At 39.3% G+C, this 24,466-nt stretch overlaps 1 protein-coding gene across 26 annotated transcripts in view; it reads left to right on the top strand.

Annotated features, from left to right (window-relative positions):
- The window catches only part of Dtna (dystrobrevin alpha), a 425,345-nt gene that overhangs the window by 330,244 nt on the left and 70,635 nt on the right, over positions 1-24,466 (top strand). For 17 of the 26 annotated variants that reach the window (XM_045134780.1, XM_045134782.1, XM_045134779.1 and 14 more), the window contains 5 exons: positions 459-613; positions 3,521-3,626; positions 5,671-5,837; positions 18,325-18,449; positions 20,601-20,609. In XM_045134780.1, the coding sequence (XP_044990715.1) occupies positions 459-613; positions 3,521-3,626; positions 5,671-5,837; positions 18,325-18,449; positions 20,601-20,609 (562 nt within the window). The remainder of the gene's footprint in view (positions 1-458; positions 614-3,520; positions 3,627-5,670; positions 5,838-18,324; positions 18,450-20,600; positions 20,610-24,466) is intronic. The other 9 variants (XM_045134795.1, XM_045134777.1, XM_045134787.1 and 6 more) reach the window with 1 other exon arrangement.

Genomic DNA, 24,466 nt, shown 5'->3' with positions numbered 1-24,466 from the left:
ATATGTACTCCAAAACACACACACCCCAAAATTTTTTGTAATAACACCCCAAAATTTGTAATAAAAATTTCAGTGTGTTTCAGTGAGGTCAGCACATTTCTCACATATATAAAAATTGCATCTATTGATATGTATTTGAGTCAATAATTAACTTCAAAGCAAAATCATGTCATATGTCTTATCAAATTATGTTAATTTTACCCAAATTACTGTTCCAGAATCATCTACAAAAGCATACCAGACATAAGGTAAGATCCTTTCTCAAAGAAAAAGAGATGAAAAAAGGCACTATAGACAATTCCATACTGTAAATAGTTCAGAACAGTAATTAGCTTTCATATCATTCTTCCATAAAATAATAAGCTTATTCTGCCACATTTTGTATGATATGCATAAAACACATTGACCCAATATTTTAGAACTTTCATGTGATATTTTCATCCTTTTTCTTTTATCAGATATTTTCTCAATGATCTCTGACTCCAGTGGAGTAATGGTTTATGGACGATATGACCAGTTCCTTCGGGAAGTTCTCAAACTACCCACAGCAGTTTTTGAAGGTCCGTCATTTGGTTACACAGAACAGTCAGCTAGATCCTGCTTCTCCCAGCAGGTGAGGTTTTTAAGGAAATAATTCAAACAATTGTTATTCTTCTTTTGTGTGTCATTCACACTTATAGATGCTGGGACAAATACTTCTTCATAACCACACCCTGTGGTATATTTCCTACCCTCTAACAAATGACTTCTGATCCAGTAATTAGCCTAACCAGTAACTAACCTAATATCTAGTAATAATAGTGTGTTCATTAAGAAGCAAGATACCATGCTAGTTACTTCTTTTGTCTAGCCTAACCTCAAAACAACGTACACTTTTGGTAACATTATTGTCATGATATCACCAAAAGGCTGAATAGTTACTCAGCCCCAAATGAGACACTCCTGGCCCCCACACCAAGCATTACCAATGTTCTGCAAAGGAGAGAAGGAGTCACCTTACATGCCACATTGCTATCTGTGTAGTTTGACTTATGACAAGCACAGCCACATAAACTGTCCACAACATGGCACAGGGGTGTGCTTCAACTGAAGAAGTTGCAAGGAAGGTACTTAGTTTTGTAGGCTCTCCAGTTTATAACTCTATAGGAAGACCACTTGCCCATTCCCAGACCATTATGATGGTGTTTTATAAATTCATACAGTGAATGTTTGTTTATATTGTTTACCAAACCAAACTAACCCAGGCATGATGACATGTACTTCTAATCCCAACGCTGGAGAGACAGAGAAAGGATGAGCCCTGAAGCTCACTGGCTAGCCAGTCTAGCATAATTGGTGAGTTCCATGCCAGTAAGAGTCTGTTTCAAAAACAGGTGTATGGTGGCCCTTAGTATAACAAAGTTGTCCTCTGGTCTCCACCCACATGTACATATGAGTCCATACACCCATGAACACATCATACACATATACAGAAAAGAAGTCTGTATAATTAGAATTAAAAAAAAAAAAAAGAACTCAAGAAGAGGGCTGGGAGCATGGCTCAGTAGTAGATTACATTCTGTGCATATATTAGACCCTAGCATTAATCCCCAGTAATGCAAAGGGGAAACAACAAAAGAAATTTTAGGAGAATGATGCAGTCAGGTTCACATTGCTGGCAGAAATCACCTGACCAAGAGTACCTTTTGGGGAGAAAGGGGCTTATTTTGTCTTACGGGCTTAACTCAGGGATGGCAGGAAAAACAATGGCATGAGCAGAGTGTGGACATCACCCACTGGCCCACATAAAGTGGACAATAGCAACAATAGAGTGTGTCAAACACTGGCATGGGGAAACTGGTTACAACGCCCATAAGCCAACCCCCAACAATACACTCCCTCCAGGAGGCATTAATTCCCAAATCTCCATCAGCTGGGAACCTAGCATTCAGAATACGTACATTTGTGGGGAACACCTGAATCACACCACCACACAGAAGGAATCAGTTCATCCAAATAGTCAAAATTGTCAGTCTTTGGTTTACTTGATCATCTGGGATGTCAAAACTGCCACATTTATATAGACTCATAAATGTTATGTCTGTGTACAATGAGTTGGCCACATCAGATGCATCTCTGCTCCTGTGTCATCTCACCCAGGAACCCCCTCTGGCCTGCCATGCTTCCCATGTGATCACTCGCAGGTGGGTTTCGCTGCTCCTGTACTCCCCTTGCAAGAGAGATGGCTCAGCAGATAAGACACTTGCCTGCAAGGCCTAAGGACCCAGATTCTATTCCCCAGTACTCACATAAAAGCCAGATGCACAGGGTGACACATGTGTCTGGAGTTATTTGCAGTGGCCAGAGGCCCTAGAACACCCATTCTATCACTCTATTTGTCTCTCTCTCTCAAATAAATAAAATATTTTTCAATATGAACACTTTACTTTTTTCCTGTTTTTATAACAGTCATTTAAAGACCAAAATAATTAGGTATGCCCTCTCAAGAGACCCCTTCAATGAAAAGTCTGTGCAATTAGGGGCTGGTGAGATACCTCTTCTGGCTAAAATATTTGCATTGCACACACAAGGACCTGAGTTTGATCCCCATTATCCACTTTTCACTGGAAAAAGTCCATACCACCCAAATTAATGATTTTGAAAAATAAACAATCTTATAGACATATAAATTTTGATACTTGAAAATATTATTTAAACTTAATAATATACTATATATTTTATTAGAAAGCTTAAACTATTAAGTCATATGAAGAAAAACAAGATTGAAAATTACTACAAAATAGGGGATTAATTAATGGGTCCCAAAACAATTGCTTTGTGAATCACAAGGGCCATTATAAACTGTGAGCCCAAATAAGGCTCTATTTATTTAGGACTAAAATTAGGACTGGATAGATTGCCCCGTGGTTAAATGTGTTTGCTTGCAAGATATGACATTTCTCTCCCCAATCAATTTCAAATAAATAATAAAATATTTTGAAAAACAAAAAGTATTAATATTCTATCCATCCTATTATTCTAGTTCAACTTTTCAAATAAAGCAGTGTTTTCTGCATATGAACATATCATTTTTGCTATTCACAAATACAGCAGACCTCTTCACATAAGCCACTAAGTATTTAGTATTCAGGCAATTTAAAATAGCTCAGAAGATGAATTGTTTACATTATAGTGTGCTATGATGTTCAACTGAGTAATATTCTGTGGAGGAATTCAAGCTGTCATCTTATTATTTTCACACTGTCCTTTATCTATAAAAGTCATGCTGTTAGCATCACTCTCCTGGTAATGCCACTGACTCACTCTTGGAGATAATCCAGTCTCATGGATGTATAGATATAAAAGGACAACTAATGTTTCCAATGCTGATCTTGTATAATACCACACTTGGCAATTTTCGTTTCTCCCTAGGTCTAATGTTAATCCAGTGTTTTGCTTCTTTAATCACAAATGATGTTTCCATAGCAGATAATTTCAGATGTTTCTCTACCCTAAATTGTTGTGATTGACTTTTGTGCAGAAAAAAGTGACATTAAATGGCTTCTTGGACACGCTCATGTCAGATCCTCCCCCACAGTGTCTGGTCTGGCTGCCTCTTCTGCATCGATTGGCCAATGTAGAAAATGGTGAGTACTGAGCCAACAGTTTTTAAATTATTGAAATTAGACTACTGTGTCTACAATTAGGAATACCATGACAGTGTTTTAGATAAGTCTACTTAGTGGTTCTTGGTTCTGTTTATACTAGGACCAACTTGTTTTCCTGATCCATAAACTATTAACCATAAAACATTATAGGAACACTGCAAAATTAGGACTATCAATGCTGAAACATATGGATCTCATTGTGTACATGTCAGGTACAAGTTACATGTGTGCAACAGAAGAAGAGCTACACATCGCAGAGTTTGTTTTAGATTTTAATTTTCCATGGCACTGACCATTTCTCTCAAGGCAGTCAGCCAGGAAGAGAGAGGAGGAAATGGCAAAATATTTAAATGACCACACTTTGTTCATCTTAAGCCATATGCTCCAAATAGTTCTTCAGACTTATCTAGAAAATACTTTATGCTATGTCTCTTACTAGAGTCTTAATGTCTATATATTTATTTACTATACATTGGGATGAAAGTTAGCTTCATTTGAAATGCTAATTGATAATTTTTCACATGTGACTTTATTTTCTCTTTTAATGTCAAGAATTTATCCTGATTTGCCTGTAGACAAAATTTAAAAGATGAGCTTTCTTGTTTCTTTGTAATTACTAACAACTGCAGAGTTTCAAAGCCACCTGTACATGTGCACAGACAGGAGTGATCAAGCTGTAGGCAATGAGGCAGGATGAATTTGGATTTCCACTTAGCAATTCAGAAATAGTCATTTCACAGTCATAAAGCTGTCATGTCAGTCTTGACCATCAGTATTTTCTGTTCAGTCATTGTTTTCCTGTGTACTTGTCCCTGGATTCATCTCTCCTTTCTTTCACTCTTGTCTTTCCCAAGAGCCAGAAAAGAGGACTGTGGTGCTTCTGTAGAGGGAAGCTCACCCAGAGCAGGTTATGACCTTGTTTCCACATCTCACTTTTATTTTTGGCATGTGTGGAGTATACACATGTGCATGTAGATATGTGTACCTCATGTATGCATGGGAAGCCAAAAAAATATTGGACATCCTCCTCTTAGTCTGTCTCTCCACTCCCCACAGGCCTGGGTCACAGCATATGTGAACACCTACACATTTGCATGGGCTCTGGAGAAATGAACTCAGACAGTCTCAGACCCTCCTATGCCCTCATGATTGTGAGGCAAGCAATCTTAACCACTGAGAAATCTCCCAAACCCTCACACTTGACCTTTTATTTCATTCAGTCAGCCAGAAAATAATTTTACTAAAGGCAAGAGTTGTTGCTGGTTGCAAATGATGCTATGTTTGAGAATCCTTAGCACACAACATTAAATTCATTCATTACCTTTGAATCTCAAATATTTTACCTTACTACCTTGGCTGTTCTAACTTCTAAGCAAAGCAAAACAAAAGTTTTTCTGAAAAATTTAGAATGTTATTCAGTTAACCATTATTTTTTGGACCCTTGTCCTTCTGGTTCAGAAGTGAAAAAAAAAATGTGTTCGATAAAAGCTATGTTACTCATTAAATAAGTCAATTTTCACTCCATCTCTTTAAAGGAACTCAATTCTCCTTTTAGTTTTTCTATTCTCCCTCTTCATTTCCCATCCTTTTTCTTCCTCTGAGTTTCCATCTCATTAATCTTTGCTGCCTGCCCACAGCTAGCCAAGTGTATTCAACCATTGTTGCTTCTGAGTCTTCAGTAAGCTGTGCTGGTCTCTGGGAGACAGAGTGAGGGAAAGGCTAGTCAGCTGGGTAATTTACATTCCTGTGGCATTAAGAGATGGAAGGAGAAATTGAAAATAGCAATACAGAGATTGGTGGTGTTAAAAGAACACCAATTCTCCCTTCCATTTCTTTCCCTCTACCCACCCACTTACCCAAACATGCCTATAAAGGATCCCAGGGGTAAACTAAGTGCTGCCCTGAGCCAGAATTGACTATGGTCCGAAATCATGGCACACAGCAGAAAAATACAATTCCTTGTTGGATGTATTTGTCCTTCAAACATTATTTACCTGGTTTTCCTCAATTACTCTCCCCGTAGTCTTCCATCCCGTTGAGTGCTCCTACTGCCACAGCGAGAGCATGATGGGATTTCGTTACCGCTGCCAGCAGTGTCACAACTACCAGCTGTGCCAGGACTGCTTCTGGAGGGGACATGCCGGGGGTTCCCATAGCAACCAACACCAGATGAAAGAGTATACATCCTGGGTAAGCACAAAGTTGGGTATATGAGTGCTGCCCCAAAAGAAAGGGGGTGTCAAGAATGATAATGCAATTAAGGGTAAACTTGATTTCTACTCTAATATCCTTTCCATTTCCCTGACATTCCTCATTTGACTGTGATCTTTCACTGTTCTATCTGAACCCATTATGGATTCCTCAGACTTAAAATATTGGAGAAAAAAAAACTCTGTTGCTCCTTGAAATATAGACAATCGAGTATGGATTGTGGTGACTTTTCATGAGTCTATGACAAGCTTAGTAACAGACACAGGCATGACACCGGCATTCTTAGGACAGTGTGGAGAGCTTGGCAGTGGTGATAGGAGTGGACCAGGATTCCTAGGAGAGCATGGCGCTGGGAGGACGCTGACTCGTGAGCATGCTTAGAGGGGTTGGTGGATTTCTGACCTAACTCAGTTAGACTCCAAGTTCAGTTCCACCTTTGTGAGAAAATCATGCCATTCCCTCTTGAAATAATTCAATCACAAGAATGTGAAGTTTATGAAATTTTCTATACTTAAAGGTAGCTTCTACCTAAAAGATAACTTACTATTTTTTTTTAATTTAATTTATTAGTTTTCTTTTCAGCAAATACAGGCATTTTGGTACCATTGTTTAGGCTATCTATGATCTACCCCCTCCCATTGGACCCTCCTTGTTGATGTAAATGGGTCGTGCATTGTGGAGTTAGCCCACAGTTATTGGTATGATAAATGTCTCTGCAAATCATCATGACCCAACATTGGACTCTGACATTCTTTCCGCCCCCTCTTCCGCAAAATTTCCCTGAGCCATGTTGGGTTCATTTTTGGTCTGCTTCAGTGCTGAGGTGTTGGGGGCCTCTGAGGCTCTGGCTCTCTGATTTGGTAGGAGTTGATTTTTCTCTGTGTTGGTCTCCTTCCCCTTTGTGCTGGTATCCGGTTCACAGGAAAACATCACCCTTGCTTGTTTCACTAATTGTCCTTAGTTTCAGTTGGGCCCCTTTTGAGGTATGTTGGGGCAGCTCTCTCCTTAGGATCTGCATCTATCTGAAAAAGAGAAGCAGATTTTCCAATGGAGAGTAAGTTAGCACCCGGAAAATTGAGATAACACTTACTTTTTTGATAGAGAGTTTGATAGGTGTAGGCCCTCGTATACCCCATGATTGATGGTAGCTTGATATTGGAGAGCGGGCTTGTGTTTGGGTATGGTTCTGACTTGTTTCCCAGCTCCAGCTATGGGTCTAGTACCACTGAGTGGATCAGTTAGCCATATCAAGAACAGTTGGTTCCTCACCATGGCTGTGTGCCACTATTGCACTTGTGTGGGCATCACATCAGGTTATTTGTTGCTAATTAGGTTAGACAATGAGTTGCTTGGACAGATATTGGTCATTTCCCCCAGTCTCCCATGTAGCACCTTCTGGCACTAGACACGCTGACTGTCTGGGGACTGACTCTCTCCTGGCTTCCAGCCATGCCATTCCATTTTACGTGTCAGCTGCGTATGGAGTCTTCAGCAATTTAAAAGCTAACATAATGGCCTGCTCATACAATCTCAGCAGTAGATGAAGGCAAGAGGATAAAAAGTCCAAAGCTAGCTAGGCTACATGGTGAGACTCTATACGGAAAAAGAAAAAGATATCCACAGAACATGCATGTGTTGTGTGACTTTTCCTGGGGAAAAAAGTTACCCAGATAGGGCACTGATGACAGAACAAAGAAACAATTCTACCCAAGCCTGATTTAATGAACCAGTGAGTTTACTGGGGTCATTTACAGGAGCAAGAATGAGGTGCTATTTATGGGAGCATGAGAGATAGATTACTTATGGGGAATTTGTGACATGTTATTTATAAGAGTCTTGCAAAGGGATTACTTACAAGAACATGGGTGAGGGGTTATGAAGGGTTACTTATAAGAGCATAGGTGAGAGGTGACTTACAGGAGTATGGATGGAGGGTTACTTATAAGAGCACAGGTGAGCAGTTACTTGCAGGAACATGGATGGAGGGTTACTTATAAGAGCACAGGTGAGCAGTTACTTGCAGGAACATGGATGGAGGGTTACTTTTAAGAGCACAGGTGAGCAGTTACTTGCAGGAACATGGATGGAGGGTTACTTATAAGAGCACAGGTGAGCAGTTACTTGGAGGAGCATGGATGAAGGGTTACTTACAGAAACATAGGTGAGAAGTTACTTACAGGAGTATGGATGAAGAGTTACTTATAAGAGAACAGGTGAGGGGTTGCTCGCAGGAGCATGGGTGGCTTAGGCATTACTGAAAAGCTTTTCCCAACATGAGTGACTGGATCACTTGCCAGTAACTCCACAGAAAAGTCTCCTTGCCAGTAATTGTTTTCTGCTTTTATTTTTATTTTTGGGTTTTTTTTTTTTGAGGTAGGGTCTCACTCTGGCTCAGGCTGACCTGGAATTCACTATGTAGTCTCAGGGTGACCTCGAACTCTTGGCAATCCTCCTACCTCTGCCTCCCGAGTGCTGGGATTAAAGGCGTGCGCTACCACGCCCGGCTCTGTTTTCTGCTTTTATAACCCCAGAGATGGCCCTTTTCAGGCCTGCAGCTTTCTGAGCTTTGCAAGTTGTCTTAACTTCCCAATTGTATGAGCTTTCCTCCTCTCTCCAGAAGGTAATGTTTCAACTTGGAGGAAATAGCTTGACTCTAGCATGTTAAATCGAAATGTCCTTTCCAGGAAATATTACTAGGCACTGATGTTCGGTGTTACTATATTAATGGTTCACTTGTCAGAGTCTGACTTCAAATCACAGATCTTCATTCATGAAGAGCACAGTGAGAGCTTCATGCTAGGTTGAATGCTACCTTCACTGTTGGTAACATCATATGCTAAGACTGGATATATAAATACAAATCATGAACTATAGTTAGTTCACAAGATGGAAAAAATACTTTCTGAGTTCACTATGGTTAGCATACTAGCAGTGTTCAAACTTCTGTCTTAGTCCTGCAGGATTATGCCTGAAGTATACTACTATTTGCTTGTTTTATCTAAACACCAAAGTCACATCAGGAGCCTATTTCATGGGAATCATGCACGCTATGAGTGGATGGCAGGGCCATGTCTGGGCAAAGTCAGACCAGAGTCTACAAAAGAACAAAGGGATGCAGAGACACCTGAAAAAGTGTTATTGCTACTGCTGATCTAAGTATTCTAAGAACTCCATCACCCAAGTGAAGCTATGAAGCCATTACTTAAACAACACTGCTTCTTAGCTTTTAAACAACATGGGCAAAAGTCACCTTATCATGTTTCCGGTATGAACTCCAGGGTTTTTTAATGAAATTATAAATTACTCCTCATAGAATAGAAAAATCAATTTGAAATTTATTATATAAATAATTATATACTCATTATGTAACCATAATATATTATAGTGGTTTATCATTGGAATTTTATATTTTTAAATTTATTTATATTAGTCATGGACATACTTAGTATAAATACAAAACCATCCTTTCCATCATTTCTTCCCCTTTTCTGAAGAGACCCTCCTTGTTGGGGATGCAGGTCATCCCCATGGAGATTGTGAGTCATGCATTATGGGCGCATCAGTCAGTTTTGGGGAAGAGTCAATGCCTCTGTGAATAATGTCCCAATGTGTGGCTCTAACAGTCTTTCTGCCCCCTCTTTCACAAAATGTCCTAACCCATGTTGGGTGTGTTTTAAGTCTGCTTCAGTGGTAGCTCTAAGCAGCCTCGGGATCTCTGGTTTGGTAGGTGTTGAGTGTCATCAGTGTCTGTCTCCTTCACCCTTGTGTTACTATCAGGTTCACCAAGAAAGCAGCCCTCTTTCTCATTTCCCCAATTCCTCTGTAGTTTCAGCTGGGGCTAGGCTGAAGTGTAATGGGTCATATATCAGGCACTGCTCCTGTCTGAAAAACAAAAGCAGATTCTCCAATGGAGAGTGAAGTCATCATAGGTTAAATGGGATAAGCATTATTAATTTAGAGATAGTTTAATGGATGTAGTCCCTCTTATAGCCCAAGATTAATGGGAGATTAATATTGGAGAGCAAAATCACTATCTGGATATGATTCTAAATTGTTTCCCAGTTCCAGATATGGATTCCTTTCCACTGAGCAGATCTGTTAGCCAACCTGAGAGCAGTTGGTTATCCACCATGGCTGTGTGCCACTACTGCACTTGTGTGAGCATTACATTAGGTTGTTTGCTTCTGAGTAGCTTAAGCCTCAGGTTACTCAAACAGATGTTAGCCACTTTCTCCCCAGTAGCTCATGTAGCACCTTCCAACACTAGACAGGCTGTCTGGGGACTGGCTCTCTCCCGAATTCCAGCCAGGTCTCTCCATGTTCCATGACAATACCATATGGTGTCTTCAACAGTATGGTCTGGCCATTAACCTCTGATGGGTAATCAAGTGCTCTGACAGAAGTCTGTCTTGCTTTGGGAGACCTTGTAGGTCTTACTGATCAGCAGATCATTGTGGATATTAACTGCATCCTGGTACTGAGAGTAACAGGCCGGTGCCAAGGGGAAAAGGAAAAATAAGAAACAGGAAAAATTTAAGGTTAGGCTTCATTTCACCTTCTCCAGGGCCCTTCTTTTCAGGTGCTCTCCTTAAGATCATGTTGATGACTCAACCTTTTAGTAAGTCTTCTAGGGTATAGGTTTCTATGTTATCAGTTCTATTTGGGTGTCATTTTGTGTCCCTGCCACACACACCCTTCCCCTCCCCCAAAGCCCTATCCTACCTTTTGTTCAGGCATGGAGTTGGCCTATCACATATGTCAGAAACTCTGGCTGATCCAGATTAGGAGCTGCAGATGAGTGAGACCATGCAATAATTGTCTTTCTGAGATTGTGTGAGTTTGCTGAGTATAATCTTTCCCCAAGCTCAAACATTTTACTACAAATTTCATTGTATAATTTTTATTTATCACTGCTGAGTAGAATTCCATTGTATACCACATCTTGGTTACTCATTCATCCAATGATGTGCACATGGGTTGATTCCAGTTTTTAGCTATTATGATCTGAGCAGCTATAAACATGGTTAAGCAAATATCTCTAAACTAAGGTATGGAGCTTTTAGGGTAAATGTCCAGTAAGGGAATAACTGGGTCTGTAGGTAACTTTATATTCATCCTTGACAGGAGTCTCCATTTTGATTTTGATAGTGGTTGTACCAGCTTACATTCCCACCAACAGTGAATGAAAGTTCCTATTTCCCCATATCCTCAGCATTGTTTGTTTTCATTTTATTTTTTAATGTTTGCTATCCTTAGTAGGATAAGGTGGAATCTCATAATTGTTTTAATTTGCATTTTCCTCATGGTTATGTATGTTGAACATTTTCTTAAGTGTGTATTTGCAATTTGTATTTCGTCCTCTGAACTCCCTGTTTTTTCTTTGCCCCACTTTGTGAGTGGGTTGTTTTATTTTTTAATTGTTTAGGTTTTTGAGTTCTTTGTAGATTTTAGATATTAGGCCTCTGTCAGTTGTATAGCTGGCAAAATTTTTCTACCATTATGTGGGCAATCTATTGGCTCTGCTTATGGTATGTTTGTCTGTGTAAAAACTTTTCAGTTTCATGAGATCCCATTGGTTGAGTGATTGTTTAAGTTCCTGAGATACTTTTCTTTTTCAATAAGTCTTTCCCACTCCTATATAATTGAGAGTTCCTCCTATTTTTTCTCCAAGTAGGAGAAGAGTTTCAGGTCTTATATTGAGGTCTTTAATCCATTTGGACTTTATTGTTGTGCATGGTAAGATGTATGGATCTAGTTTCATTTTTCTGCATATGATTATTCAGTTTGTAAAGCATTATTTGATGAAGATGCTGTCTCTTCTCCAATCTGTTATTGATACCTTTTTCAGAGATCAAGTAGCTATAGTTACTTGATCTAAAGTTCATGGTCTTCAATTCTGTTTCATTGGTCTATATTCCTGTTTTTCTGCCAGTGCCATGCTGTTTTTATCCTACAGTTTTTTATTATAGCTTTTCTGGTATGGTGATGCCTCCAGATGTGGCTTTTTAATTTTTTTTTTCTTTTGCTGAGGATATGTTTGGATATCTGAGGCCTGCTGACATTCCATATGAATTTTGAGATTTTTTTTTTATCTCTGTGAAGAATGATGCTAGGATTTTTATTGGTATTGCATTAAATCTGTATGTTGCTTTTGGTAGAATTGCCATTTTTCACAATGTTAATTCTGCCTATCCAGGAGCATAGGAGGCCTTTCCATCTTTTCAAGTCCACCTCAATTTCTCTGTGCAATGTTTTTATGTTTTCATTATATATGTCTTTCACATCCTTAGTTAGTGTTATTCCAAAGTATTTTTGTTGGTGGTGGTGGTGCTATTGAAAACGGAACAGTATCACTAATTTCTTTTTCTGTATCTTCATACTTTACATGTAGAAAGGCTACTGATTTTTGTCTGTTGATTTTGTATCCTGCTACTTTGCTGAAGGAATCAATCACCTTCAAGAGTTTTGACTTTGGGTCACTTAAGTATAGGATTATATCATCTGCAAATTGGCAAGTTTAGCTAAGTTGACTTCTTTCTTTCCTAGTTCTATCCCTTTTATTTTATTCTCCTGTCTTATTACTTGAGCTAGGACTTATAGTACTATGTTGAAGAGCAGAGGTGAGAGCAGACAATACTCTTGTTCCTGATCTCAATGGAACATCCTTGAATCTTTCCCCAGTAAGTATTCTTTCCAACGTTTTGATCATGAGGTGATGTTGTATTTTGTCAAAGGCCTTTACTGCATCTATTGAAATGATCATGTGGTTTTTGTGGTTAAATTTATGTATGTGGTGTATTACATTGACAGATTTCCATATGTTAAACCAACCCTACCTGATCAAAGTGGATAATGCTTTTGAAATGTTGTTGAATTTAGTTTGCAAAGATTTTGTTTAGAATCTTAATGTCTAAGTTCATCAGGGATATAGGCCTATAATTTTCTTGTATCTATGTCTTGTTTTGGTATTAGGGTGATGCTAGCTTCATAAAATGAGTTAGGGATCTTTCTGTGTTCTCTGATTATGTGGAACAGTTTGAGAAAATTTAGTTTCAGTTTGTCCATGAAGGTTTGATACAATTTGGCTGAGAAGCCATCTTGTCCTGGACTTTTCTTTTGGGGGAGATTTTTAATTACCTTTTCAGTCTCAATGGGTATGATAGGTTTCTTTAGGAGATTAATATGCTCTAAGTTTAGTTTGGGTAGGTGATATGTGTTCAAGAGTTCATGTATTTCTTCCAGATTATCCACTTTTTTGGAGTAGATATTTTGGAAGTATGTCCTGATGACTCTTCCAATTTCACTTATGTCTATTGAGACCTGTCCTTTTTCATTTCTAATTGTTAATTTGTAACATCTTTTTTTTTTTGCTTCATAAATTAGCCAGAGGTTTGTCAATCTTGCTTATTTTTTCAAAGAATCAGCTTATGTTTCATCAGTTTTCTTAATTATTTTCATAGTTTCCAATTCATTAATCTCTTGATTTCTTTCTTCCTGGAGCTCTTTGAGTTGTATTCTTCTTGTTTTTCCAATGCCTCAAGATAGATGGTTAGATTATTGATTTTGGCTCTGTAAGCCATTTAGTACTATTAATTTTCTCATAAGAACTGCCTTTATTGTGTCCCTTAAGTTTTGATATATTGTTTTCTCATTGTCATTCAATTCTAGAAATTTTACAATTTCTTTTTTGATTTCTTCCAATACTCATCTATTGTTTTAAAGTGGGTCATTCAGACTCCAGGAGCTGATGGAGTTCCTGGCACATCTGTTGTTGTTAATTTGTAGCTTTACCACATTGTGATCTGATGTCATGCAGGAAAGTATGTCAAGTTTCCTGATTATATGGAGGAGGCAGGCTTTATGGCCTAATATACAATCTATTTTGGAGAAAGTTCCATGGGCTGCTGAGAAGAATGGATATCCTGTAGAATTTGGGTAGAATGTTCTTTAGATGTCCATTGGGTCTAGTTGATCAGTAGTGTTGTTGAGCTCTCTTACTTCCCTGTTGATTTTGTGATGATCTGTCTTTTGATGATAGTAGAGTATTAAAGTCACCAACTATGATGGTGTTGGTGTTTATTTCTGAATTTTTGGCAAGTAGGTTTTGTTTTGTGGTACACATATGTTTGGGGCTTATAGATTGATGATTGTGATAGCCTCTTCTTGGATCATTCCCTTAATGAGTAAGAAGTAGCCTTCTTTATCTTTTTCTGATTAACTTTTATTTGAAGTCTATTTTATCCAATATTAGTATAGCAACACCTGCTTGTTTCTTATTTCCATTTGCTTGGAACATGATTTTCCACCCTTTAACGATGAGGAGGTTTCTGTCTTTAGTGGTGACATGGCTATCTTGAAGGCAGCAGATTGAGGGGGCCATTTTTCTGATCCATCCTATTACCTTGTGTCTCTTGATGGGTGAATTAATGCCAGTAATGTTTAGTGTAATTACAGTGAGGTGTGATTTAATCCTTGCCATATTGTGATACTTTGTGGGGTTTGGTGTTTTCTTGGGTTTTGTACTTTTTTTTTTGAGCCTTCTCTAGTTTTGGTTATTGTGGTCTGCTTCTTGTAAACGCGTGGGATTGGTAATTTGACTCCTCTGTGTGGAGAATGCCCTGAAGTATTCTCTGTAGGTTTGGCTTTGTGTTCATATAGTTGTAGAGCTGACTTTTATTCTGGAAAGATTTTCTTTCTCCATCTATTATGAGGGATATTTTCGTTAGGTACAGTAGTTTGGGTTGGAAGCCATAGGTGTTTAGACTTTGCAGTGTTCCAATCCAGGCCCTTCTGGCTTTCAGAGTTTCCACTGATAAATCTGAGGTAATTCTGATGAGATTACTTTTATATATAATGTGTTGTTTCTCTCTTGCTGCTTTTTGGACTATCTCTTTGTTTTTGTTATTTAGAGTCTTAATGATAATATGTCTTTTGAACTTATTCAAGTTTTTAGATTCATGAACTGTCTCTTTTGTCTTGTCTTCCAGTTTTGAGGTTCTGTCCTCCACATGACTGATTCTGTTTTTGAGGACTTCTAGAGAGGTTTGAACTTGTTAAATTTGGTTTGTATTTTCTATTACTTTTCTGCATAGCTTCCATCTCTTTGTCAAGTTTTCTTTTCAGGTAATTTATTTTTATTTTCTTAATGCTTCTTGGAATTCACCCTTGCATTTATTTATGTCTTCATTGAGCTCAGCAAGCTTATGCTTTAGGTCCTCTTTTTGTTGGCTCTCCCTCAGATCACTTAATTCCCTTTTGAAGTCTCTTTGTTATTATTTGTTATTTTTAGATCCAACCTAGTGAGGATAGAATTCATACAATTGTTGGTCTTTTGTTGATTTTCTACAAGTTCTGCCATTTGCTTGGTCATAGTCACATATCTTGTGTCTTCATCTTGGGGTTCTATTCCTGTTATCTCTTCTGTATGTTGATTAGAGACTTCCACTGTGGGACTAGACTACCTTGTTGCGATTCTTCCCATTTGATGTTTTGTTGTTTCTTTTGCACTGTGGTCTGCCCATCACAGTGTGGGAATCTTATTGGATTCAGAAGGAAGTTACAGTTTACCTTTGTAGTGCCCTCATTGATTGTTCCCTTTTATGTTTGACTAGATTAGGCTGTTGATGACTTTATATTCATGGATGTGCATATTGTGAATTGTGGGTTGGTGCATTGGGATTGGGGTGGCACAGGGGCCTGTCTGCTCAAGTGAGAGGAGTCAGGGTGCTCCCAGTTCAGATCTAGTGGTGGGGGGAAGAGTCAGGAGATGGTGTGGTCCTGGAGGTGGGGAAAATTCTGGGGGTGATGCAGACCTAGTGGTGGGTGGGAGGAATCAGGAGATGGCATGAACCTGGTGGCAGGTGGGGGAAGTCAGGAGATACTGTGGTCCAACTGGCAGAAAGGAAGGCAAGGTCCTGGTGGTGGGTGGTGGGGGGCAGGGAGGAGGGATGAAAGGTATGAGAGAGAGGAGACATGGGCAGTGGGAGGAAAGGTGAGAGGTGCTTGGCCCCATCTGTGGAGCATGCAGGTAGTGTAGCAGAGAACATGGTTTGGGGGCAGTGCAGTGGCTGGGAAGGGTGCTTAGGGTTCTGGGGGTCCAGTAGGCTATCTAAGAGCATGGGAATCAGCGGATTCCCTACTGTGATTCTCTGTGCCCTTCAACTGGAGATCTGCTAGGTCCTGCTGACCCTGAACTCCACAGAATACCTAATTTAAATTTTTTGATAGAAGAGGAAATATGATGCTAAAAATCTCATGAATTTTAAGTTTGGAAACCACAGACTGAAGTTCTATTTCTGCTTTGGACAAGTTTTTTCAGACATTGAAATTGTATTATTCCTTCCTTTCTTTTAAGAAATTTACTACATTACTACACAATTGTGAAATACCAATATGATATTTGCTCTTTCCTATTTGATTTAAGGACCAGTTGTACTTTACCTTGACCTCAACCTATTTTGTTTTTTTTTTCTTTTTTTTTCTCAAATTTTATTAACATTTTCCATGATTATAAAAAGTATCCCATGGTAATACCCTCCCCCCCCACACTTTCTCTTTGAAATTCCAGTCTCCATCATATCCCCTCCCCATCTCAATCAGTCTCTCTTTTATTTTGATGTCATGGTCTTTTCCTCCTCTTATTATGGTCTTGTGTAGGTAGTGTCAGGCACTATGAGGTCATGGGTATCCAGACCATTTTATGTCTGGAGGGAACACGTTGCAAGGAGTCCTACCCTTCCTTTGACTCTTATATTCTTTCTTCCACCTTTTCCGCATTATACCCTGAGCCTTGGAAGGTGTGATTGAGATGTTACTCAATACTGCAGTCACTTCTTTCCAGCACTATGATACCTTCTGAGTCATCCCAAAGGCACTGCCATCTGAAAAGAGAAAATTCTCTACCCAAAGTGTGACTAGCATTAATATAAGAGTATAAATATTAAGAGAAGTGCTTACTGGGCAGTTTGATAAGTATAGTATATACATTTTTCCAGACATCAGCAGATGTTACACCCTTAGGGCTTATGACTACCCCTATTTTAAGTTTTCAGTATCAGGAATGTGATTCCCACCATGGAATGGGCCTCCAGTCCAATTGGAGGGCAGTTGGTTTCCACTATGACAGATGTGCCACTATGGCACCTGTTGGCTCATTTGGGCTGGCTAGCCAATTATAAGGCTTGCAGTGTCCACTGTTGAGTATCTTCACTGGTGGTATCTCTTTCTCCCATTGAACTACATGTATAATGGCTTCTTCCAGCTTTCTGTCAGCTGGTATACATGGAGGAGGTTTTCAGCTCAGTTCCAGCAGGATTTCTCAGTGGCCTTGCAGCCCAAGTATGTGGAGTCTTCAGCAATAGGGTCTTACCATCTATTCCTGGTGGGAAATCAAGGGCCTTGGCAATGGCCTATAATGTTTTGGGAGCATCAGGGGACCTCCCTGGCCAACAACTCATTGGATATATCCCATCCCTGGCACTGAAAATTTTCTAACAATGATCTATTGCTCCTGAGTGTTTCATTGTCTGAAACCAGAGGATTCCATATGATTTATTTGTATCCTCTTAGATTTTGATTAGCCCTCCCTCCACCTTTCCTTATTAATTCTTTATAAAAAGATGGCACTCTCAGACATCCTCCCCCATTCTGCTGAAGGTCTTCTTCTTTCATTGGGGTAATTGGTATTCAATGTGGGAAGGCCTCAGTCAGCCTTTGGGGGAGGTGTGGTACAGTGTCTCAGGCTATTCAACCCACCCTGAGGCACTTACAATCTTTTCCACCCCTTCTTCTGCAATGTTCCCTGAGCCTTTGTGGACAAGATAGGGACCTGATTTAATGATGTTTTCCCTGTAGCCTCTGTTCCTCTGTTTTGATGAGGTTTGTGTGACCACGGTGTCTGTTGCCATTTCCCTGGAACTGATTTTCAGGCAAGCCATGAGAGCAGTATTCTTCCTCTGTTGTGACTTTTAGGCCTGGTTTTATCTTTCACTTTTACTTGGACTACCCTACCCATGGAAAGACTTACTCCTAGATTCCTGAAAACCTTGAAGTCATCTTTGGTTCTGAAGTGGGACCAATCTTTCTGACAACAGGCCTTATTCTATTAGTCCTAGCACTTAAAGTCCTAAGTGTCTCCCTTTGTCCATGCAGTATGGATGCCATCCTTAGCCAGCATGATGAGAACCTAGCTGATCTTCCTCCTGCCTTTGTCTCTAGAATGGCTTTTATCTTCCTCCCACTCACATGTCTTAGGGGCAACATGCATAGCATTTGCTGGCAGTTTTCAGCAAGAGGTAGGGACCCTGATATCTTATTTTAGCACTCTAGTCTCAGCCTCTAGAAAACTTCCTGAATCCAAATGGATTTCTTGAATGAATGGATAAACACATGACTATTGAGCAAAGCATCTCATGTGATAAACTATAGCATCAAGATTAGTGTCATAAGTTCTTTCTTTCCTTTCTAGAAATCACCTGCAAAGAAGCTAACAAATGCATTAAGCAAGTCCTTGAGCTGTGCTTCCAGCCGTGAACCTTTGCACCCCATGTTCCCAGACCAGCCTGAGAAGCCACTCAATTTGGCGCACATCGTGTGAGTAATCTTGTCAAAGACTAAATTTTTTTTTTATTTATTTATTTATTCATTTGTTTGAGAGTGAGAGAGGCAGATAGAGAGAAAGGGAGAATGGGCGTTCCAGGGCCTTTAGCCACTGCAAATGAACTCCAGACGCATGTGCCCCCTTGTGCATCTGGCTTACATGGGTCCTGGGGAATTGAACCAGGGTCCTTAGGCTTCGCAGGCAAACGCCTTAACCACTGAGCCATTCCACCAGCCCAAAGACTAAATTTTATTCATATATGTCATTAAATTTCTGGTTAGCATGTGAAAGAGTGGGCTTCATTGCTCCCACATCATCTCTTCCTTTCTTAAGCATCCCATTGCTCCCCATAAATACTGCCACTTCTGCTTTCATTACACATACATGTGTGCACATACACACACACACACACACACACACACACACACACACACACACACAAACATGGGTCCAAGTTGTAAATATTTAATTAAAAAAACAGAACAAAGTAATATATTGGTATGAAATGAGTACACAGAAAACTGTTATTAAACTCATTCTGTAGATATACTTTATAAAAATATATGACAGTAATAGCATGTCCTCTTATCATAGGCTATAATATAATTTGATAGAGAAAACAAGTGCATTTCTTTAAGAAATACAGAACACCAATAGTACCCCCCACACACACACACATAATGTTCTTCATTCATTACTCCACAATATGCTTGAAAATGGAAAACTCTTAAGCTGAAGGAATATGACCATAGTGCAAAACATGTACAGGATGAAATGCATGCTTTTTCCCTTAGCAAAGACCATCCCGTAAGGATGCTCCCTGTGCTTTACAGATAATGTGTTATTTTTTTCCTTAATTGTGGCACAAACCACATGGCTGCCATTCTTTGGACACATGTCCAAGTGGGTTTATAAAAATATTCTAGACTTAGAGCTGGGAAAATGGCTGAATGGCTTAAAAACACTTGCTGCTCAAGCATGTATACTTGAGATTGGATTCCTAGCACATATGTAAATACCAGGTGGGCATAGCAGCAAGCCTGTAAACTCCACACTCTGGAGGCAGAGAAAAGGGTCCCCAGGGCAAGCTGGATAGCTAGACTAGTCAAATTGGTGAACTCTGTTTACAAGGGAGAGACTCAGCCTCAGTAAATAAAGAGGAGATAGTTCAATTTCTCTCAATTTTGATCTCAACTTTTGGCCTCCACATATACATACATATATACATGTGCATACATATCCCCACACAAATATTAACATGCATACATTTACCACACACATACACACAATAAAATATTCCAGTCTATATCACTTACACACTAGATAAGCTCACAAAGGTGTGGAGGAGCCAGTTGTAGGGTTTTGAAAATGTCCTGGGTGTCATAGGGGTTGGGGTATAGACTCCAAACTAAGAAGTTTTTGTTAGTTTGTAATTTTGTAAATTAGTGTAAATTCAAAAATGCTACTTAAAAATATCACAATGCAAGTATTTTTTGAGAAGGAGAATTGCCTGTCCATATGCAGTGCAGAAATATGTCTGTTGTGAAGCCCTTGCATATGGAATGTGATACTGAGAAGTCTACATACAGTCTTTTCAAACATACACATCTTGCTGCATTTATAATACTGGGAAAAAATGACGTTTTCTAACAGGAATTCCTGTTCTTGAGCAGTGCAAAGTATATAAATATAAATTGAGGCAAAAAGCACATGGCTTGTGTTTGATCAATGCATTATAAATAAAATAGAAATATTTTCCTAATTTGAGATTCCACTTTCAAATAGGAATGCTAGCAAAATATTGCAGTATGTGTAACTAAACTTAAATTCTACAAGAAGCCTTAGATATAGTAAAGAGGGACTGCATTAGTTGAACTATTTGACATGTTGTAATATTAGAGACTCATACATGCGCACACTTGCATATGGAAATGAACTATGTGACACAGCATATGCCATCCCCTCACTATAGCCAGAGGATTTTCTGCACATACAGGACAAAGTCATGAATTTGTCCTTAATAGAAATGAGCAGGTGGTGACATTTTGGAATTTTGGCATGTGTTCTTAACTGTTGTATTGCTTGTAAATGTGGCCACAATTAACAATTGCTATTCCATTCCATTTTCTTTTTGCTGCCAAAAGTGATACTTGGTAAGTAGCTCAATAATGTCTGATTACTCACAAAATTTACAGTCTTAGTGGTGAGTAGTTTATACAGCACAAACATTGAGCAACATGAGACTAGTATGAAACTACTTCCTGGAGTTGAACTGAACTTTCTTCAGTTTACATGGAGGATTCTGGTTTTTTAATTTTTTGCAAAGATTTTATCCAGAAAAAAATTGCACCAGGCCCTTGAGACTTAATCTTGTGGAACTGTTCCATTTTCCTAAGAATAAATATGTTTATCATCTCTATTGTGACCTATACATTGGTTAAGCCACTTGCCATTTAGGGATGGCGGAAATAAAAATGTCAATCCCTCAAAAAGCTTATGTAGGCCTACCTACTTGGTACTCCAAGTTTGGTATGGTTTGACTGTAAAATGTCCCTCATATGCTTTTGTGTTTGAACACTTGGTCCTCAGCTGCTTGGGAAGGTTGTGAAAGTATTAAGAAATGGAACCTTGCTGGAAGAAGTGGGTGGGAACTGAATTTTATAAAAGGCCCCACTTCCTGTTAATTCTCTGCTTCCTGAGTCTGGCAGAAGTGTGGTGCCCAGCTGGCCTCCCACTCCTGATCCCAAACCTTCTCTGCCATGATGAAATGCATGCCCTTAATATTGTAAGCAAGAATAAACCCTATCCTTCCTTAGCCTGCCTGTGATCATATTTTTGGTCATAGCAAAAAGAAAGTAACTAGTACAAAATTCAACATGTTGTCTGGTTAAGATGGTGCATAGGCAGCATGCCAAAGCAGCCTAGGGGGGGAAAAGACCAAAAAGAACTCAGCAAAATACACACTTTTACTAAAAAGTGAGGTGTTTAAGAAATTGGAATGGCAGCAGAGAAGTAGAAGAGACCCAGAGCACCCAGAGCCCACACAGGCCTGCAAAAACGGCCCCGGAAAAACCGCTGACCATGGCAGTAGCGGCGCACCAGAAAGCAGCCAGGCTCGGCTCCAGCTGCAGGCAAAAGCCAGGTGAGGGGAACTTCCACTCACACCGACGCTCTCCGCAACTCAAGAAACTTGAAGGGAGAGAGGCAGTTAACAACAGAGGAGCAGATCACAAGGTAGAAGAACACGTGGAACAGTGAGAGAACCAGAGCAGCTGCGGCTCCCTCCCCTCCCCCACCACCTGTGCCCAGCTCCAGCGAACATAGCAGCCATCCCAGGACCCAGCCATGCCAACTTGAGCCAACAGCGGGACCAAAGCAGCAGCAGAGCCCAGCAGCAACAACAGCAGCTCCAGCAATGGCGGATCCCGAAAGCAGCTTCAGCAGCAGCAGTGGCAATTACAATGGCAGCTTCAGAGGCAGCAGCAGGGGATCCAGCAGTGGCAGCTACAGCAGCAGCAGTGGAGCCAGCAATATTTACCAGCAGCAGCAACGTATCCAGAAGTGGTGGCTTCAGCAACAACAGTAGCAGTTTCAGCAGCGGGGGTGCCAATCAGCAGGGCCACAGTTGCCAGTCCCAGTTTGCCCCACAGGAGAAGCCAGTGCCCAGCTCCAGAAATCAGAACAGCAGCCCAACGACCCAGCCAGCAACTTGACTGGGACCAAATTCATTCAAAAAGGAAACTGGGATTGCATCAGGGAAGGGTCTCACTTGGTCACAAGCTGACTACCAAACACAAACCAAAGAAAAAATATTGAAAGCAGTTAGAGAGAAAAATAAAGTTACCTACAAAGGCAAGTCCATCAGAATTACAGCAGATTATTCAACACAAACTTTAAAAACCAGAAGGGCTTGGAGTGATGTATTCCAAGTTCTGAAAGATAAAAACTGTCAACCAAGGTTACTTTATCTTGCAAAGCTATCCATTCAAATAGAAGGAGAAATAAAGACATTCCATGACAAAAGCAGGTTAAAGGAGTGTTTGAAGACAAAACCAGCTCTACAGAAAATACTTGAAAGAATCCCCCATGCTGAAGAAAAGAAAAAGCACACATATAAGGAACCTAGAAAAAACAAGCGATACTCTTACACTAGTTGACACAAGAGAGCAGAGATAGAACCGAACCACAAAAAAATGGCAAACATAAATACACACCTTTCAATAATATCTCTTAATATCAACGGCCTCAATGTTCCAACCAAAAGACAAAGGTTTGCAGACTGGGTTAAAAAGCAGGATCCTACAATTAGTTGTCTCCAAGAAACTCACCTTTCTACAAAGGATAGACATTATCTTAGGGTGGAAGGTTGGAAAACAGTATTTCAAGCAAATGGGCCTAGAAAACAAGCAGGGGTTGCTATCCTCATATCTGACAAGGTAGACTTCAGTCCAACATTAGTCAAGAAAGATAAGAACAGACATTTTATATTGATTAAGGGCACACTCCAACAGGAGGACAATAGGATCCTCAATTTAGTTGCACCTAACATGGGGACTCCCAAATTCATCAAACAAACACTATTAGAACTAAGGTCACAGATAACACCAAACACAGTGGTGGTGGGTGACTTTAACACACCACTCTCATCAATTGACAGTCATTCTGGGAAAAACTAAACAGAGAGGCATCTGGACTAAATGAGGTCATAGAAGGAATGGACCTAACAGATATATACAGGATATTTCATCCAAATGCTGCAGAATATACATTCTTTTCAGCAGTACATGGAACATCCTCTAAAATAGATCATATATTAGGACACAAAGGAAATCTTAACAAATTCAGGAAAATTGAAATAATTCCTTGCATTCTATCTGACCACAATGGAATTAAACTACAAATCAATAGCAAGAAAGGCTATAGAGCATACACAAAATCATGGAAACTAAACAATACACTACTAAATGATGAGTGGGTCAATGAAGAAATCAAGAAGGAAACCAAAAACTTTATCGAGTCAAATAATGAGAACACAACATACCAAAATCTCTGGGACACAATGAAGGCAGTACTAAGAGGTAAATTTATAGCTTTAAGTACCTATGTTAAGAAATTAGAAAGGTCACAAGTAAACGATCTAATGCTTCACCTTAAAGCCTTGGAGAAAGAAGAACAAGGCAAACCAAAAATCAGTAGATGGGAAGAAATACTAAAGATTAGGGCAGAAATTAATGAAATAGAAACAAAAAAATCCAAAAAAATTAATGAAACAAAGAGTTGGTTCCTTGAAAGGATCAACAAGATTGATAAACCCTTAGCAAATCTGACCAAAAGAAAGAGAAAAGAGACACAAATTAATAAAATTAGAGATGAAAAAGGTAACATCACAACAGATTTCAGAGAAGTTCAAAAAATCATAGGGACATACTATAAAAGCATATACTCCACAAAGTATGAAAATCTGAAAGAAATGGATGATTTCCCTGATTTATATGACCTACCTAAATTAAATCAAGATGAGATTAATCACTTAAATAGACCTATAACAAGCATGGAGATCTGAACAGTTATCAATAATCTCCCAAGTAAAAGAAGTCCGGGCCCAAATGGATTCAGTGCTGAATTTTAGCAGACTTTCAAGAAAGAGCTAACACCACTGATTCTTAAGCTCTCCAGGAATTAGAAAAAAAACAAATTCTACCAAATTCCTTCTATGAACCCAGCATCACCATGATAGCAAAACCAGGCAAAGGTAGAACAAAAAAAGAAAATTACAGACCAATCTCCCTCATGAACACAAAAGCAAAAATTCTCAAAAAAATATTGGCAAACAGAATATAAGAATATATCAGAAACATCATTCATCGTGACCAAGCAGGCTTTATCCTAGAGATGCAGGGATGGTTCAATGTATGCAAATCTATAAATGTAATACATTATATAAATTGATGGAAGGACAAAAATCACATGATCATCTCATTAGATGCAGAGAAAGCATTCAACAACATCC

The sequence above is a fragment of the Jaculus jaculus genome, chromosome 15, assembly GCF_020740685.1.
Source record: "Jaculus jaculus isolate mJacJac1 chromosome 15, mJacJac1.mat.Y.cur, whole genome shotgun sequence".
NCBI classification, from domain to species: domain Eukaryota; kingdom Metazoa; phylum Chordata; class Mammalia; order Rodentia; family Dipodidae; genus Jaculus; species Jaculus jaculus.
Note: the sequence above shows the minus strand (reverse complement) of the source record. Positions and strands in the feature narration are given on the sequence as shown.